The sequence below is a fragment of the Pelobates fuscus genome, chromosome 5 (assembly GCF_036172605.1).
Source record: "Pelobates fuscus isolate aPelFus1 chromosome 5, aPelFus1.pri, whole genome shotgun sequence".
NCBI lineage: Eukaryota > Metazoa > Chordata > Amphibia > Anura > Pelobatidae > Pelobates > Pelobates fuscus.
The window spans coordinates 292,231,400-292,249,463 of NC_086321.1; the positions used below are offsets into that span (position 1 = coordinate 292,231,400).

The 18,064-nt window shown below is 42.1% G+C and overlaps 1 protein-coding gene across 1 annotated transcript in view; it reads left to right on the forward strand.

Moving 5' to 3' along the window:
- The window catches only part of USE1 (unconventional SNARE in the ER 1), a 143,107-nt gene that overhangs the window by 88,145 nt on the left and 36,898 nt on the right, over nt 1-18,064 (forward strand). The window contains exon 5 of the mRNA XM_063455444.1: nt 16,704-16,722. Within this exon, the coding sequence (XP_063311514.1) occupies nt 16,704-16,722 (19 nt within the window). The remainder of the gene's footprint in view (nt 1-16,703; nt 16,723-18,064) is intronic.

Consider the following 18,064-nt stretch of genomic DNA (forward strand, 5'->3'; position numbering starts at 1 on the left):
GGGGGTAACATTTTAATTTAGAGCCCCAACCCGCCGCTCAGTGGTGGGGGCCTGGGGAAGGGACAATAGGTCGTGTAACCCCCCATTGTTATTAAGCCCCCCCCCCCACAATGCTCAGGGGTGGGGGCCAGGGGGGAGGACAATAGGTGTTCCCCGTACCCCCCTTATTCTTATTTAGTTCCCCCACCTGCTGCTCAGGGGTGGGGGCTAGGGGGGAGGACAATAGGTTCCCTCCCTCATTCTCATTTAGGGCCCCCACATTCTGCTCAAGGGTGGAGGCCAGGGGGGAGGACAATAGGTCCCCCCTCATTGTTATTTCGGGCCCCCAGCTGCCGCTCAGGGGTGGGGGGAGGACAATAGGTGTCCGTCCCCCGTCCTCCCTCATTGTTATGTAGGGCCTCCACCCTTCAGAGTAGCCCCCACTCACGCGGCACAGCCACAGGCTGCTCCCTGTTTAGTAGACATGCCCCTACCCGCAGTATAATCTTTACTTAGTATTAGTAAATTTGGCTGAAATACTAATTTAGGTCTTTCAGCCTTGTGGTAGATTGCTCCCTAATACCGTGGGAATGCCGTGCAAGATGCAGCCGTGGCACGAATCAGATCGGAATTTCATTAATTTATGAATGAATGAAATTCCAAACCTAACACGAATGGAGAAACTGTTCTCATTCTGTTGGGACGCAATTTGGTAGTTTTGCCGGCGTTCTGTCTAAATGACAGGGATAAGTGAAAGAAGGCTTAGCGGGAACACGGAGGAAAGGTGAGAATTATGGGAAAATTGCTCTGACCACCGGAAATGAAGCACATTTTGCTCCTCCACTGGTCAGAGATGGTCAGGCATAGGAATCCGCCATAAGAAAAATAGTCCCTACTTTGTCTTATGTTTTAAAGAAAACTAGAGAAGACCGGAAGAAATGAAGAACAGATTCTGATAGAGGGAGAGAAAATGAATCAATTAAAGAAAGGTAAGTTCGGAATGACAGTGCCGCTTTAAACAATTTTTTGTTCAACAACTTAATTTAACAAATATTGATGCTTAAAGGTCCACTATAGACACCCAGACCACTTCAGCTCAATTAAGTGGTCTGGGTTCCAGGTCCATCTAGGGTTAACCCTGCAGCTGAAAACATAGCCATTTCAAAGGAACGGCTATGTTTACACTAGGGTTAATCCAGCCACTAGTGGCTGTCTCATTGACAGCCGCTAAAGGCGCTTCCGCGCTTCTCACTGTGAAAATCAGTGCGAAGACGCTGCCGTCCATAGGAAAGCATTAAGTAATGCTTTGCTATGAACTGATTGAATGCGTTTCCGGAAGAGGGAAGAGAGAAAGGTAAGGGATTAACCCCTTCAGCCCCCTAGAGCCCAGCGGGAGTGGGACCCTGAGGGTGGGGGGGACCTAAAGATCCTATAGTGCCAGGAAAACGAGTTTGTTTTCCTGGCACTATAGTCGTCCTTTAAGCAAATAAAAATAATATGTATGCTATATAATGTTATCATTGTAGTTAAAACTTTTTAAATTGTTCTCTAAATATGAGTGATTAACCTATTAAACATTATCTATGTATTTCTAATGGTATATAACAAAATCTGTTTTATCTGTTAAGCTTATCTGAAATTGTATTATTCTAAATTAAATCTTCAGCCGGTTGCAAATATTAAAATTAGAACAATCAGCAAGAATGAGTATTTAAATTTAAAAAACATTCTTTAAATTGACTGTTAATTAAAGTCTGGCCTGTATCTTAATTGCAGGGTGTGGTTGTACTCATGTGCCATCAGATTAATGGTGAAAACATTAGGTTTTACCAATGTCTACTCTATACAGATATTTCAAAAGAAATGTTCATGACTGAGCTTTTAAAAAATGTTTTTATATATGCAGATGCATTGGGACTTCTGGTAAATTCCAACATAGAAGGTTTACAAAACCAAGATATTCAGCATTAAGCCTTAATATTGACCAGCCACTTTTGATATCACTGACACCTTCATGAATGATACTCATTAAATCCATATGGTATCTTATACATATTCAGTAGAGAATTTGTGGAAGACGTCTGTTGTCTTGCTTGTTCTACCATAGAGACATGCTTTGTGTTTGAAATTGTATTTAAAAATAATCTTCTAATTCTTATTTAAACAAGGTCAAACTATAAGATAAGGCCAGGGACTAATGAAAGTATTTAGAAAATTACTAGATGGGCTGAATGGTTCTTATCTGCAGTCACATTCTATGTTTCTATGATTCAAATGTGCAGCCGGAAAAAAAGAGCAAACTTATTTTTTTTGATAGTATGGTTTGGTGAATACACCACAAATAAAGAATTAGGATGTAAAAGCCACAAGACAGCCTTGGGACAATGTCTAGTCCTTGAAGTGTCTGAGCAGAGACTAAATGGTGGGGATGATTTGGATACATTTACTATACCTTATCAATCCCAAGATGAGTCATGATTAAAAACATAGTGAACAAATGAGCTTCTAAATGGGAAAACGTCCTTACTTGAACTACCCCTAAATAATTTAATATTTTATATCAGAATTCTTTCTCTATTGAATATTCATTACATAAATAATTGCCATGTCAGTAATATAATGATCATGAAAGGCAGTAAACTTAAATTTGCCAACATGTGAAAATATTCAAACTACGTTTTGTCCAAAATGTTTTAACTTTGGTAAAATAATTGACAAGTGTTGGCCTGGTAATCCTTTATTACTTTCTTGTTTATTCTGTTTTTAGTGTAGCATCATTAAGGTTCTCCTAGATCCCAGCATCAGAGACGATTTGTTTTCCAGTTTGTTGAGAAAGCTTAAAGGACCACTCTAGTGCCAGGAAAACATACTCGTTTTCCTGGCACTAGAGTGCCCTGAGGGTGCCCCCACCCTCAGGGTCCCCCTCCTGCCCGGCTCTGGAAAGGGGAAAAGGGGTAAAACTTACCTTTTTCCAGCGCTGGGCGGGGAGCTCTCCTCCTCCTCTCCGCCTCCGTTCCGCCCCTTCGGCTGAATGCACACGCGCGGCAAGAGCCGCGCTTGCATTCAGCCGGTCTCATAGGAAAGCATTTACAATTTACAGTGCTTTCCTATGGACGCTTGCGTGCTCTCACTGTGATTTTCACAGTGAGAATCACGCAAGCGCCTCTAGCGGCTGTCAGTGAGACAGCCACTAGAGGATTTGAGGGAAGGCTTAACCAATTAATAAACATAGCAGTTTCTCTGAAACTGCTATGTTTATTAAAAAATGGGTTAACCCTAGCTGGACCTGGTACCCAGACCACTTCATTAAGCTGAAGTGGTCTGGGTGCCTAGAGTGGTCCTTTAACACGTAGCTTTGTGGTTCCTTTGGGGGGCACTACTTGGAACTGGAATTGGGACATGTTGTAAATAGTAAATTGAAAAATTCCTGAGAATTCCAAGATGATTCAGGATAATTCATCAATACATAATTTTTACTGTAAATGTATTCTTCATACACTCAACTCCATGCAGGTTATATCTGCTTATCTTTTGTCGTATCCGTCAACTTGTCCTAAATCTGTTAGCTTATCCTTTATCATAATAGTCACATAAAGAGTCTTAGAGGATCTGACTATCTGAGCAAGTGTGGCACTTCTCAAAAGTAGGGTTTATATTAAGGGTGTAAATATGTGTTTCCCCAACACCTGTACAGTGAAAATAAAACCAACACAATGTGGTAAAACACAATGTAAGATATGCCCTTAAAAAGTGTTTCAGAAAAACAAAGTAAATGCTTATACATAAGATGTTGCTAGTAGATGAATATCACAGACAGAACATATATTAGTTGTTTTTTATTTTATTTATATTTGTACATTATTTATTTTTTGCAGGCATTTAACACATGCTTGAATAGCCATGACAGCTATAACTAGCTCAGTGGCACCAGAATATAACATCAGCATGGCTTATATGATAGCAGCACAATTTTTATATTTAAAGAGTAGATTGCAGATTAACATAACAGAGAGTGAAAGTGTGAAGAGAATAATTTCTGCTTTGACAGGAAGATTAGTGTTGTCCTAAGTGTATTAGAGCTAGATTGAATGCTCAGAGGCATGCTGTGCATTTGCGTGGCACGTGTAATGATATCTAGCGAGAACCATGCTCCCTAAGGGAGAAGGCCAGTATCCCGTTGACATAGAGGTGCATGGAAACTACATTTATAGGCCATGTGGGGGCTTGTAAGGCAGTGTAGGAGGAACGGGCTAACACATAGCCCAAGCCACTGTAGGCAACAAAAATTGTGTGAGGGTGCTGTTAGTGTGGTATGTGTGTGAGGGTGCTGTTAGTGTGGTGTGTGTGTGTGTGTGTGTGTGTGTGTGAGGGTGCTGTTTGTGGGCTGTGTGTGTGAGGGTGTTTGTGTGTGTGTGTTTGTTAGGGTCCTGTTAGTGTACTGTGTGTGTGTGTTTGTGAGGGTGCTGTGTGTTTGTGAGGGTGCTGTGTGTGTGGGGGGGGGGGGCGCTGTGTGTGTGGGTGCTGTATGTGTGAAGGTGCTGTGTGTGGGTGTGTGTGCTGATTGTGCGGGGGTTGAGGTTGGGGGTACATGACTTAATATCCCTTCCAAATCTCGCGAGAGTGAACTCTAGCCCTGGAGCGCGGGCTAGAGTTCACCTCACCACCACTGGGACCACCAGGGGTTCACCGCGGAACCCTAGAGAACAAGAAATGTCCCCCCTCCTCCCAGTAAAGGTAAAAAGGGAGGGGGACAGAAAGTATATTTATTTTATTAATGAAAAAGCCTCCCTACCCTCCATACACACACTACACACACTGCCCCACAAACACTGCCCCCATACACACACTATACACACTGTCCCACAAACACTGCCCCCATACACACACTGCCCCATACACACTACACACACTGCCCCACAAACTACACACATTGCCCCACAAACACTGCCCCCATACACACACTGCCCCCCCATACACACAGTGCCCCACAAACACTGCACACCCATACACACACTGCCCCCCATACACACACTGCAACTCTCACACACACTGCCACCCTCACATACACACTGCACCGCTCACACACACAAACACACTGCAGCTCTCTCACACACACTGCCCCCTAACACACACACTGCAACCCTGACATACACTGCCGCCCTCATGCACTCGCACACACACTTCACCGCTCACACACACACACACTGCACCTTCACACACACACTTCACCCCTAACACATACCACTGCTCCTATGCCTTATATCCCAGCAGACCCCAGGTAAGTTGTCAAACTGTTTTAAACGGTTTGACTTCTTACTCTGGGATGGGATCCTGGCACTACTAGCACCATAGTGGCCTGTAGTGGTTATTGTGCCTGGATTATTTCTTTAAATAATCTACAAGTGCCCCTCCCGAGATCAGGCTCTGGATCCACCACTGCATGGAAGCTGGAACAAATGGACAATGCTAGCTGGGTCCCAAGCTGTAGTGGTCGAAGGGGTCGTCGTTAGGCCCATATTCGCCAGGACAGTGTCCATCTCTGTGATATCCACCACTTTATATGCAGTACCCTGATGCTGTATGAGGAGTATGTGTGAAGGTTCCCAACGGTACGTCACCCCCTTGGCTGCTAATGTCGCTGTTAGCGTTTGAAGGGACTTTCTACATTGTAGGCTGGTGCGTGATAGGTCAGAGAAAAACATTAAGTCCATGTTTTCGAAGCGGTAGGGATCCTTCCCTCTTATGGCACTCATAAAGGCAGCCATATCTTGCCCATTTTGAAATTTGACCAATAGGTGGCCTGTTGCGGATCTTGCGAGTTGTGATTACTTGAGCAGGTGGAAGACACCATCTAGCTTGTAGGAGGGCAGCAGAGAGCCTTCTCAGGAGATGGGGCAGCTCTGCTGGGGTTACGATGTCAGAGAGGCTTCTAATTTTAACATGCTTCCACCTCCATTTGTCCTCCATAGCTGCTAGTTGGTGGGTGAGTGTAGTGTGAGGTCAGGTAAGGTCCCTGACCTGCTTCTGGAGCTCCGTCATCTTTGCTGCTTGGGTTTGTGTAATTTGCTCCACGGTCATGAGGCGATCGGTAAACACCTTAACATCCTCCCTTACCTGGGAGATCTCCGTGGAGACCAACTGGCGTAGGACTGAGAGGAGAGCGGTAAGTATCTCCGTGGTGACTGGGAGACCCGCCGTTGTCTATGTAGGCTTGGGAGGCCCTTGATATCCCAGATTCTCAGGGCAGTTGAGGTGAATGTTGTCCTAACTGTCAGAGTATTCCTCCCAGTCAGGCGCCATGCGGCCTCCGCAGCAAATCGCCTATATCCACTGTATATCACGGCCAATCCAGGCGCTTATTTTTATTTATTTTTTTTCGTTTTTCTCCCCATAGGGACTTTTGCAGGCTGCCAGCAATGTGGTAAGTTGCATTGTGGGGCTGATTTTGGGCTGTTTGGAGCTTTGATCGTTGGAGAGCAGTAAGTATGCGACTGTTCATGCCGAAAGCTGGCCTGACAGAGCCTATATTGACAAGAGAAAATGCAACACATTGTGTATACTGTAAAGCAACCTGGATATGTGAATACTCAATGGTTTGTTTTATCACATTGTCTTTGGTTCTATTTTCACATGAAGAGTGTTATTTTGTTTTTTAATACTCATTATATTCCCTTAAATGCTTCTTTTTATAATGAATCATTGTCCATTTCCCAAAGTTAGATTTTGGCATTACCTGTTTCCTGTAGAATCGTAAATTCAGCTAAGCAATTCCTGAGAATCATCCAATTTTGGCATGCATCATCTTTACTTTTACTATTCCTGTATTCTTCATACACTCAAAACCCATGGGTGTTATATCTGCTGTAAGCGAATTGTAAAATAGACTCTACAAAAAAAGAAAATAGTTCTCTAAAATAGTAAAGGGACACTATAGTCACCAGAACTATAGCTTAATGCAGTTGTGCTGGTGAGTATAATCATTGCCTTCAGTCATTTTAATGCAAACACTGCCTTTTCAGAGAGATTGTTTACATTGCCCCTAGGGACACTTCCAAGTGGCCACTCATCGGATGGCCATTGGAGGTGCTTCCTGGGGCAGTGCTGCACAGTTGGCAGCACTGCCGTTCAGCGTCTCCACGCACTGCATGGGGACGCTGAATTTATCTCCTAGCGATGCATTGATTCAATGCATCTCTATGAGGAGGTGCCGATTGGCCAAAATGGCGTTTGGCCCCGCCCCCTTGCCAAATTTAGCCAATCCAATGCTTTGTATATACTGTATATACCGTGTTTCTCCGAAAATAAGACCGGGTCTTATATTAATTTTAGTCACAACAAACACACTAGGGCTTATTTATTTACAGTACCGGTATGTACATTGAACCCCCCCTTTAATTAATCCACCCCCCTTAATTAACCCACCCCCTCTAATTAATCCACCCCCCCTTAATAAATCCACCCCCCCTTTAATAAATCCACCCCCCCTTTAATAAATCCACCCCCCTCTAATTAATCCACCCCCCTCTAATTAATCCACCCCCTCTAATTAATCCACCCCCTCTAATTAATCCACCCCCTCTAATTAATCCACCCCCTCTAATTAATCCACCCCCTCTAATTAATCCACCCCCCTCTAATTAATCCACCCCCCTCTAATTAATCCACCCCTCCTTTAATAAATCCACCCCCTCTAATTAATCCACCCCCTCTAATTCATCCACCCCCTCTAATTCATCCACCCCCTTTAATAAATCCACCCCCTCTAATTAATCCACCCCCCTCTAATTAATCCAACCCCCTCTAATTAATCCACCCCCTTTAATAAATTCACCCCACTCTAATTAATCCACCCCACTCTAATTAATCCACCCCCCTTTAATAAATCCACCCCCTTTTAATAAATCCACCCCCCTTTAATAAATCCACCCCCCTTTAATAAATCCACCCCCCTTTAATAAATCCACCCCCAGTAATTAATCCACCCCCTCTAATTAATCCACCCCTCTAATTAATCCACCCCCTCTAATTAATCCACCACCCCTTTAATTAATCCACTCCCTCTTTAATTAATACACCCCCTTTAATAAATCCACCCCCCTTTAATAAATCCACCCCCTCTAATTAATCTACCCCCTGTAATTAATCCAGCCCCCTCTAATTAATCCACCCCCTTTAATTAATCCACCCCACTCTAATTAATCCACCCCCTCTAATTAATCCACCCCCTCTAATTAATCCACCCCCTCTAATTAATCAACCCCCTCTAATTAATCAACCCCCCTCTAATTAATCCACCCCCTCTAATTAATCCACCCCCTTTAATAAATCCACCCCTCCTTTAATAAATCCACCCCTCCTTAATAAATCCACCCCTAATTAATCAACCCCCCTCTAATTAATCCACCCCCTTTATTTAATTCACCCCCCTTTAATTCACCGCCCCTTTAATTAATTCACCCCCCTTTAATTAATTCACCCCCCTTTAATTAATTCACCGCCCCCTTTAATTAATTCACCCCCTTTAATTAATTCACCCCCTTTAATTAATCCAACCCCCTCTAATTAATCCACCCCCTTTAATAAATCCACCCCTTTAATAAATCCACCCCCTGTAATTAATCCACCCCACTCTAATTAATCCACCCCCTTTAATAAATCCACCCCCCTTTAATAAATCCACCCCCTGTAATTAATCCACCCCCTGTAATTAATCCACCCCTGTAATTAATCCACCCCTGTAATTAATCCACCCCTGTAATTAATCCACCCCCTCTAATTAATCCACCCCCTCTAATTAATCCACCCCTCTAATTAATCCACCCCCTCTAATTAATCCACCACCCCTTTAATTAATCCACTCCCTCTTTAATTAATACACCCCCTTTAATAAATCCACCCCCCTTTAATAAATCCACCCCCTCTAATTAATCCACCCCCTGTAATTAATCCAGCCCCCTCTAATTAATACACCCCCTTTAATAAATCCACCCCCTTTAATTAATCCACCCCACTCTAATTAATCCACCCCCTCTAATTAATCCACCCCCTCTAATTAATCCACCCCCTCTAATTAATCCACCCCCTCTAATTAATCCACCCCCTCTAATTAATCCACCCCCTCTAATTAATCCACCCCCTCTAATTAATCAACCCCCTCTAATTAATCCACCCCCCTTTAATAAATCCACCCCTCCTTTAATTAATCCAGCCCCCCTTTATTTAATTCACCCCCCTTTAATTCACCGCCCCTTTAATTAATTCACCACCTTTAATTAATTCACCCTCCCTTTAATTAATCCACCCCCTCTAATTAATCCACCCCCTCTAATTAATCCACCCCCTCTAACGCACCCCCTCTAACGCACCCCCTCTAATAAATCCAACCCCCTCTAATTAATCAACCCCCTCTAATTAATCAACCCCCTCTAATTAATCCACCCCCCTTTAATTAATCCAGCCCCCTTTAATAAATCCACCCCCTCTAATTAATCCACCCCCTCTAATTAATCCACCCCCTGTAATTAATCCAGCCCCCTGTAATTAATCCACCCCCTTTAATTAATCCACCCCACTCTAATTAATCCACCCCCTCTAATTAATCCACCCCCTCTAATTAATCCACCCCCTCTAATTAATCCACCCCCTCTAATTAATCCACCCCCTCTAATTAATCAACCGCCCTCTAATTAATCAACCGCCCTCTAATTAATCCACCCCCTCTAATTAATCCACCCCCTCTAATTAATCCACCCCCTCTAATTAATCCACCCCCTCTAATTAATCCACCCCCTCTAATTAATCCACCCCCTTTAATAAATCCACCCCTCCTTTAATTAATCCAGCCCCCCTTTATTTAATTCACCCCCCCTTTAATTCACCGCCCCTTTAATTAATTCACCCCCTTTAATTAATCCACTCCCTCTTTAATTCATACACCCCCTTTAATAAATCCACCCCCTTTAATAAATCCACCCCCTCTAATTAATCCACCCCCTCTAATTAATCCACCCCCTGTAATTAATCCAGCCCCCTCTAATTAATACACCCCCTTTAATAAATCCACCCCCTTTAATTAATCCACCCCTTTAATTAATCCACCCCACTCTAATTAATCCACCCCCTCTAATTAATCCACCCCCTCTAATCCACCCCCTCTAATTAATCCACCCCCTCTAATTAACCCACCCCTCTAATAAATCCACCCCCTTCTAATTAATCAACACCCTCTAATTAATCAACCCCCTCTAATTAATCCACCCCCCTTTAATAAATCCACCCCTCCTTTAATTAATCCAGCCCCCCTTTAATTAATCCAGCCCCCCTTTATTTAATTCACCCCCCTTTAATTCACCCCCCTTTAATTCACCCCCCTTTAATTAATCCACCCCACTCTAATTAATCCACCCCCTCTAATTAATCCACCCCCTCTAATTAATCCACCCCCTCTAATTAATCCACCCCCTCTAATTAACCCACCCCCTCTAATTAACCCACCCCCTCTAATTAACCCACCCCCTCTAATTAATCAACCCCCTCTAATTAATCAACCCCCTCTAATTAATCAACCCCCTCTAATTAATCCACCCCCCTCTAATTAATCCACCCCCCTTTAATTAATCCAGCCCCCCTTTATTTAATTCACCCCCCTTTAATTCACCGCCCCTTTAATTAATTCACCCCCTTTAATTAATTCACCACCCCCTTTAATTAATTCACCCCCCATTTAATTAATCCACTCCCTCTTTAATTAATACACCCCCTTTAATAAATCCACCCCCCTTTAATAAATCCACCCCCTCTAATTAATCCACCCCCTGTAATTAATCCAGCCCCCTCTAATTAATACACCCCCTTTAATAAATCCACCCCCTTTATTAAATCCACCCCTTTAATAAATCCACCCCCTTTAATTAATCCACCCCACTCTAATTAATCCACCCCACTCTAATTAATCCACCCCCTCTAATTAATCCACCCCCTCTAATTAATCCACCCCCTCTAATTAACCCACCCCTCTAATAAATCCACCCCCTTCTAATTAATCAACCCCCTCTAATTAATCAACCCCCTCTAATTAATCAACCCCCTCTAATTAATCCACCCCCCCTCTAATTAATCCACCCCCTTTAATAAATCCACCCCTCCTTTAATTAATCCAGCCCCCTTTATTTAATTCACCCCCCTTTAATTCACCGCCCCTTTAATTAATTCACCCCCCCCTTTAATTAATTCACCCCCCCCCCTTTAATTAATTCACCGCCCCCTTTAATTAATTCACTGCCCCCTTTAATTAATTCAGTCCCAGACATAAAATATATCTATCCAACTCAGTTTTAAGGTACTCACATTTCAAAGATGCCTTCCTTGCCCGCCGAGTCCGACCACTGGGTGCCTCACCGCCCGGAAATGGATCCTTCCGCTGAAGATCCGTGAAGGCAGACTGACGGCGCTGCGCACGTTGTCATCACATTGCGCGATGCCACGGCCCACAACGCTCCTCCCCCCCCCCTCCTCACAGAAGAAGGAAGTACCGCTGGGTCGCAAAGGTACAATGCCTAGGTCTTATTTTCGGGGTAGGGCTTATATTGCAGCCCACCCCGAAAATTCAGCTAGGGCTTATTTTCGGGGTAGGGTGTATTTTCGGGGAAACACGGTAATACAAAAGAACAATCACTTTTTGCCCTTAAAACAAAAAGATTAATATACAACACTTATCTTAGTAGACAGAGGTGACAGCTTCCTCCAGGGATATCCCAGCAATGATTCCTCCAATATAGAATAGATACAGGGAGTGCAGAATTATTAGGCAAATTAGTATTTTGACCACATCATCCTCTTTATGCATGTTGTCTTACTCCAAGCTGTATAGGCTCGAAAGCCTACTACCAATTAAGCATATTAGGTGATGTGCATCTCTGTAATTAGAAGGGGTGTGGTCTAATGACATCAACACCCTATATCAGGTGTGCATAATTATTAGGCAACTTCCTTTCCTTTGGCAAAATGGGTCAAAATAAGGACTTGACATGCTCAGAAAAGTCAAAAATAGTGAGATATCTTGCAGAGGGATGCAGCACTCTTAAAATTGCAAAGCTTCTGAAGCGTGATCATCGAACAATCAAGCGTTTCATTCAAAATAGTCAACAGGGTCGCAAGAAGCGTGTGGAGAAACCAAGGCGCAAAATAACTGCCCATGAACTGAGAAAAGTCAAGCGTGCAGCTGCCAAGATGCCACTTGCCACCAGTTTGACCATATTACAGAGCTGCAACATCACTGGAGTGCCCAAAAGCACAAGGTGTGCAATACTCAGAGACATGGCCAAGGTAAGAAAGGCTGAAAGACGACCACCACTGAACAAGACACACAAGCTGAAATGTCAAGACTGGGCCAAGAAATATCTCAAGACTGATTTGTCTAAGGTTTTATGGACTGATGAAATGAGAGTGAGTCTTGATGGGCCAGATGGATGGGCCCGTGGCTGGATTGGTAAAGGGCAGAGAGCTCCAGTCCGACTCAGACGCCAGCAAGGTGGAGGTGGAGTACCGGTTTGGGCTGGTATCATCAAAGATGAGCTTGTGGGGCCTTTTCGGGTTGAGGATGGAGTCAAGCTCAACTCCCAGTCCTACTGCCAGTTTCTGGAAGACACCTTCTTCAATCAGTGGTACAGGAAGAAGTCTGCATCCTTCAAGAAAAACATGATTTTCATGCAGGACAATGCTCCATCACACGCGTCCAAGTACTCCACAGCGTGGCTGGCAAGAAAGGGTATAAAAGAAGAAAATCTAATGACATGGCCTCCTTGTTCACCTGATCTGAACCCCATTGAGAACCTGTGGTCCATCATCAAATGTGAGATTTACAAGGAGGGAAAACAGTACACCTCTCCGAACAGTGTCTGGGAGGCTGTGGTTGCTTCTGCACGCAATGTTGATGGTGAACAGATCAAAACACTGACAGAATCCATGAATGGCAGGCTTTTGAGTGTCCTTGCAAAGAAAGGTGGCTATATTGGTCACTGATTTGTTTTTGTTTTGTTTTTGAATGTCAGAAATGTATATTTGTGAATGTTGAGATGTTATATTGGTTTCACTGGTAAAAATAAATAATTGAAATGGGTATATATTTGTTTTTTGTTAAGTTGCCTAATAATTATGCACAGTAATAGTCACCTGCACACACAGATATCCCCCTAAAATAGCTAAAACTAAAAACAAACTAAAAACTACTTCCAAAAATATTCAGAGTTTTTTGGGTTCATTGAGAACATGGTTGTTGTTCAATAATAAAATTAATCCTCAAAAATACAACTTGCCTAATAATTCTGCACTCCCTGTATATGCAAAATGAGGATACAGCTGTAGATCTACAAAGAGTAAAATAAAACAATAGTGCAACACTGTTTAATAAAATATGAGTGCGCTAAGTAGAATAGAACGTACAAGATTGATGAATGGTTTGCGCCCAAGGGTGCCTCCCCTGATATAATTGGGGGGCGTGAACACTGCTCCCGCTCCAAGGAAGGTGAAGTAGGACTCAGGAAGAGGAGTAAAAACAATAGTTTCTTCTTTATTTAATAAGATTAAAAGTATGAATATACAAATTAAGTTGTTATTGTACCCGGTCCTACGCGTTTCGTCCAAATGGACTTCCTCAGGGACCTCCTGGTATATGGATAGGTAACAACAATAAAACAAATACAAGTGAACAATAAAACCCTCCCCCCTGAGTCCTTTCTTTTATACTGAAGGTACTGAGGAAGTCCATTTGGACAAAACGCGTAGGACCTGGTACTAGAACAACAAATTTAGCTATTCCTATTATGCCACTGAAAGAGAGAAAAATCCTTCTTGACTCCATAATGACAATCATATTTCTCTTTATATCAGCAACCTATCTCATAAATATCAATTATATTCTTAAATATTCTGTTTTTTGCAAAAAGCATCCAAGCCTTTTTATTTATGTATTTATTTAAATATCTATACATTATTATAGATACATAGACGTGTCCTCCTTCAAGTTCAGCCTTTCTCACATCTGTATTTGCTGTTGATCTAAAAGAAGACAAAAAACCTGCAAAAAAACAACAACTTTGCACTCTTCCTTGTGCTAGAATATCCTTCTTTAGAACAGGTGCCCAAAATAGCTCGGCATATTCAAGGTGTGGTCTTATCATTGATTTATAAAGAGTTCAAATTATCTTTTTATTCAGAGATGTTAAGTTCACAGCTCTATAATTTCCAGGCAAAGATTTGTAACCCTTTTTAAATAAAGCCACTTTTCTCCAATCCTCTTGTACAATTACTGAAAGAACAGAATCTTAAAAGATTTAAAAACAGAATTTTACTTATTTCCACACTTAGATCCTAAAGTACTTGTGGGTGAATACCATAAGGCCCTGGTGCTTTATTTACCTTTACTTTACTTTACTTAGTTGTTGCAACACCTTGTCTTCAGTTAACCATTCACAATTTTCTGCAAGTTGTTTTGCAGTAATCATTTGCATATCTCTTGCCTTTACTTCCTCCTTAATATATACTGAGGAAATATGATTTATTAAAAATGTCTGCATTTTCCTGGCTTTCCTTTACTATCACACCCATCTCTTTTGCTCTCTTTGGCTATCATTTTCGTGTTTTCCAATTTAGTCAATCTAATTGCCTTTTTTGCACATATTATTGGCTTCTTTTATATCTTATATACGATGCTTCTGACTTAAATGCCCTTTTCTTATATTTATTTACTTGTTTTATGTTCCCACTAAGCCACATTAGTTGTTGCTTTCATATTTAATACCCAACAGTATATATACGGAGAAACGTACATTTCTAATAATTGTTTCAAGATACTCTATTTATCCTTAGTGTTTTTTCACAAGAGTTAATGCCAGTCTTATTGAAATGTTTTTTTTTGTTTTTTTTAACAGAAGATAGATATCCACAAGGGGACTATTAGTGTGTAAAGGGGTCCTGAAAGGGGATAACCCTCAAATGTTGTAGACGAAAGAACACATACATGTCCAATTGGGATTAAAGTCCAGCAAACACATAAATGTCCAATTGGGATTAAAGTCCAGCAAACACAAAAATAATCCCTTCTAAATATAAAATTAAAATTCATGGTTCTACAAGTTATTGAAATTCAAACTTTAATTTCAATAAAGTGTGTAACCTTTAATTTTATATTTACAAGGGATTATTTTGTTGTTTGCTGGACTTTAATCCCAATTGGACATTTATGTGTTCTTTTGTCTATAATTTTTTTTTAAAGTTGTGTTTTAGTACATCCCATGAGCATTTGCGTTCTATATTTTTTTCAAAATATTGTGATCGCTATTGGGGTGAATTTGTGTGTATTGTGTGTTTTTGTATATTGTTGTAAAAGTTTAGTTAAAGATACACAGACACCCATGCAAATACACTAGCACACATACAGCTACACAGATGCAGATACACACACTGACACACATGCAGATAAACTGACACACCTGCAGATACACACACATGATGATGCACAGGATGACACACATACAAATACAAACACTGAGACACATACAGATACACAGACAGACATACAGATGCAGGGGTAGATAAACCGGTACTCAGAAACAGAAAAACATGAATAAAGTTGTATTTAAATTTAATAGCACTAACTGGACTGGTTTTCTTAAGTTAACCGAAACGTTCATTGATAGATTTTTATGAATGGAACTAGTCAGATGAAAGCAAACATTACATATCCATAAATGTTCAGCAACATATATAAGGTGCTATGCCATACTTCTGTTTTGGCTCCAAACATCTATATATATCAAATTCTTATCTCAAAATAATACTACTTTCTCTGTGTCACCACTGTTAGCTGTATGACCCCCCATGTCTTTTCTCTATTTGCTCTCTGTTTAGTTTCATATCATTGTTCTTTCTGTGGCATGTGATTTTTATTTTTCCTGTGGCAAATGTGTGACAATTCACAGTTATCACTTTGATATTGTGTACCACCGTACTAATATTCTCTCTGTACTTAGCTCCCGAGGATGCTTTGTGTCAGAGCAAACAGTGATCACCCGTGGTGCTACATGACCGCTGTAATCTGATAGCAGGGAGCTGAACTTTCTGCATGCTCACACTGTTTGATGACATAAAAGAAAAACACAGAGAACATGTCATTTATTATTTTCTTGAAGGGATATTATAAGCTCCAACACAACTTTAGCATTCTCATTGCTCAATCCTCTGCCATTCATTCATTTAATCACTTACATTTCTCCTTATGGAGCCCTAGCCACACCTTCCCTAGTTTTAAATGACACAGCAAACAGGAGAAACATGGTTTAACCTTTAACCATATTTTACAGCACAGTGTGTTTACTTCAGAAAGTCTTATATTCGGTTCTGTTAATTGAACTTTAATCACACACCTACACATATAGGTTCTAGCAGGTTATTAACAGAGCAGGAGGTAGGAAATTCTAAATTAAACAGACTGTGCAATAAAGTAAGTTTGAACATTAGATCACTCTTTACAGGAAATGTGTTGTTCAGACTGTGTAGGTAACATGCAGAGAATTGAGGCTTCATTGGCATGATCTATACACCAATATGACTTAATTAAGCTAAAGTTATATTGTTACATAGAGTGGCCCTTTAAGAAAGAATCATAAAGCTTGGTAATATAACATTTATCTGACTTTAATTATTTATTTATTTTTATCTTTCTACAGACATCTCTCTCCCCTAATGGTAAGATTGCTTATTTTTTTTATGTATAAGAAAAATGTATACTGTTAAAGCACGACTCAAATGAACGGTGTCATCTATGTCACTCAAACTTCTATTTTTGGGACAGCTTTTAGTGACATATGTGGATAAGCATTTGTTATAGGGAAATATAATGATGTTGAGTGGTTCTGAATGCATCATAAACCAAAGGACCTAACATTGTCTGGGTAATTCACTGGATGGACAAAATCAGGTAAAAATGTCTGAATTCTGACGGAAAATTATTTTTTTATATTTATTAAAGCCAAATTAAAGACTAGAACAATTCAGATGACTAGAATACCACTAAAACTAAAATGCCTTTTTAGTTTAAAAAAAAAAAAAAAAAAATATGGGGGGAGGGGACACCTGACAGCAAAGATGGCCAGTGGCACATGCTGAGAGCTCCTGCGACAACGGACAAACGTGTGAGGCTACCGACTGACATAGTGGCACTAACGGCAAATGGAGATCGGAACCACACACAGAAAAGCATTCTGAACACTCTGATACAAGTCCGACACCGATACGCCACAGAAAATCTCGAACCGACCATGAGGCCTAACTCGGGGCGATGCCTGAGGACTGGGAGAGACGGACGATCCCCCGTCACAGGACTCGCTGCTGAGCAGAAGCCCACCGCAGCCCTGCCACCCCCCCCCCCCCCTATGGACCGGCGGGAGTCATCCCGGTCCTCGCTGAGGACGGTTACCCCCACGCCTATACCGGCACAAGCAGCGAAATCAGCAACCACACGAAGCTTGCAAGACTCAGCCATGATGGCGCCGCGGCCTAAGCACCCACGCATCGCACCACCCAAGAACACAAGGGACTTCATAGACCTGCTGCGCACCCATATCTGGGCAAAGCTCAAAGGCCGGAGACAATCTTACCAGCTGGTGATAAGAGAGGCGGCGGCGTGGATCCGCCTGACCACCCAGCGCACCCTGCTATGGTGTCCCCCTCACAACTCCAGAGCAACCTCCAAACTAAGTAGGGGCCGAATCCCCATCAAGAGGGAAATGGTACCGTGTCCCTCAAACGCTGAAACTTACGATCTCGTGCCACTGAAGAAGACCCGGCCAATCCCTCACTCAGCGGTCCAGGAAGCCAGCAATCAGCACAGCACAAATCCCCACATTGATCGCCACAAAGCCCAACGCGATGCAGGGGGAGATGCAGATGCACAGCCGAAGGCAGCAACCCTCGAAGTACTGGTACGCAGGGGAGACAGATACCCGTGCACCTGCAGCCTCCCACTGCAGGGCATAGGCTGAACAGCATACAGGACTGCTCGCAACATGCAAAGAGCACAGGCGGTAGC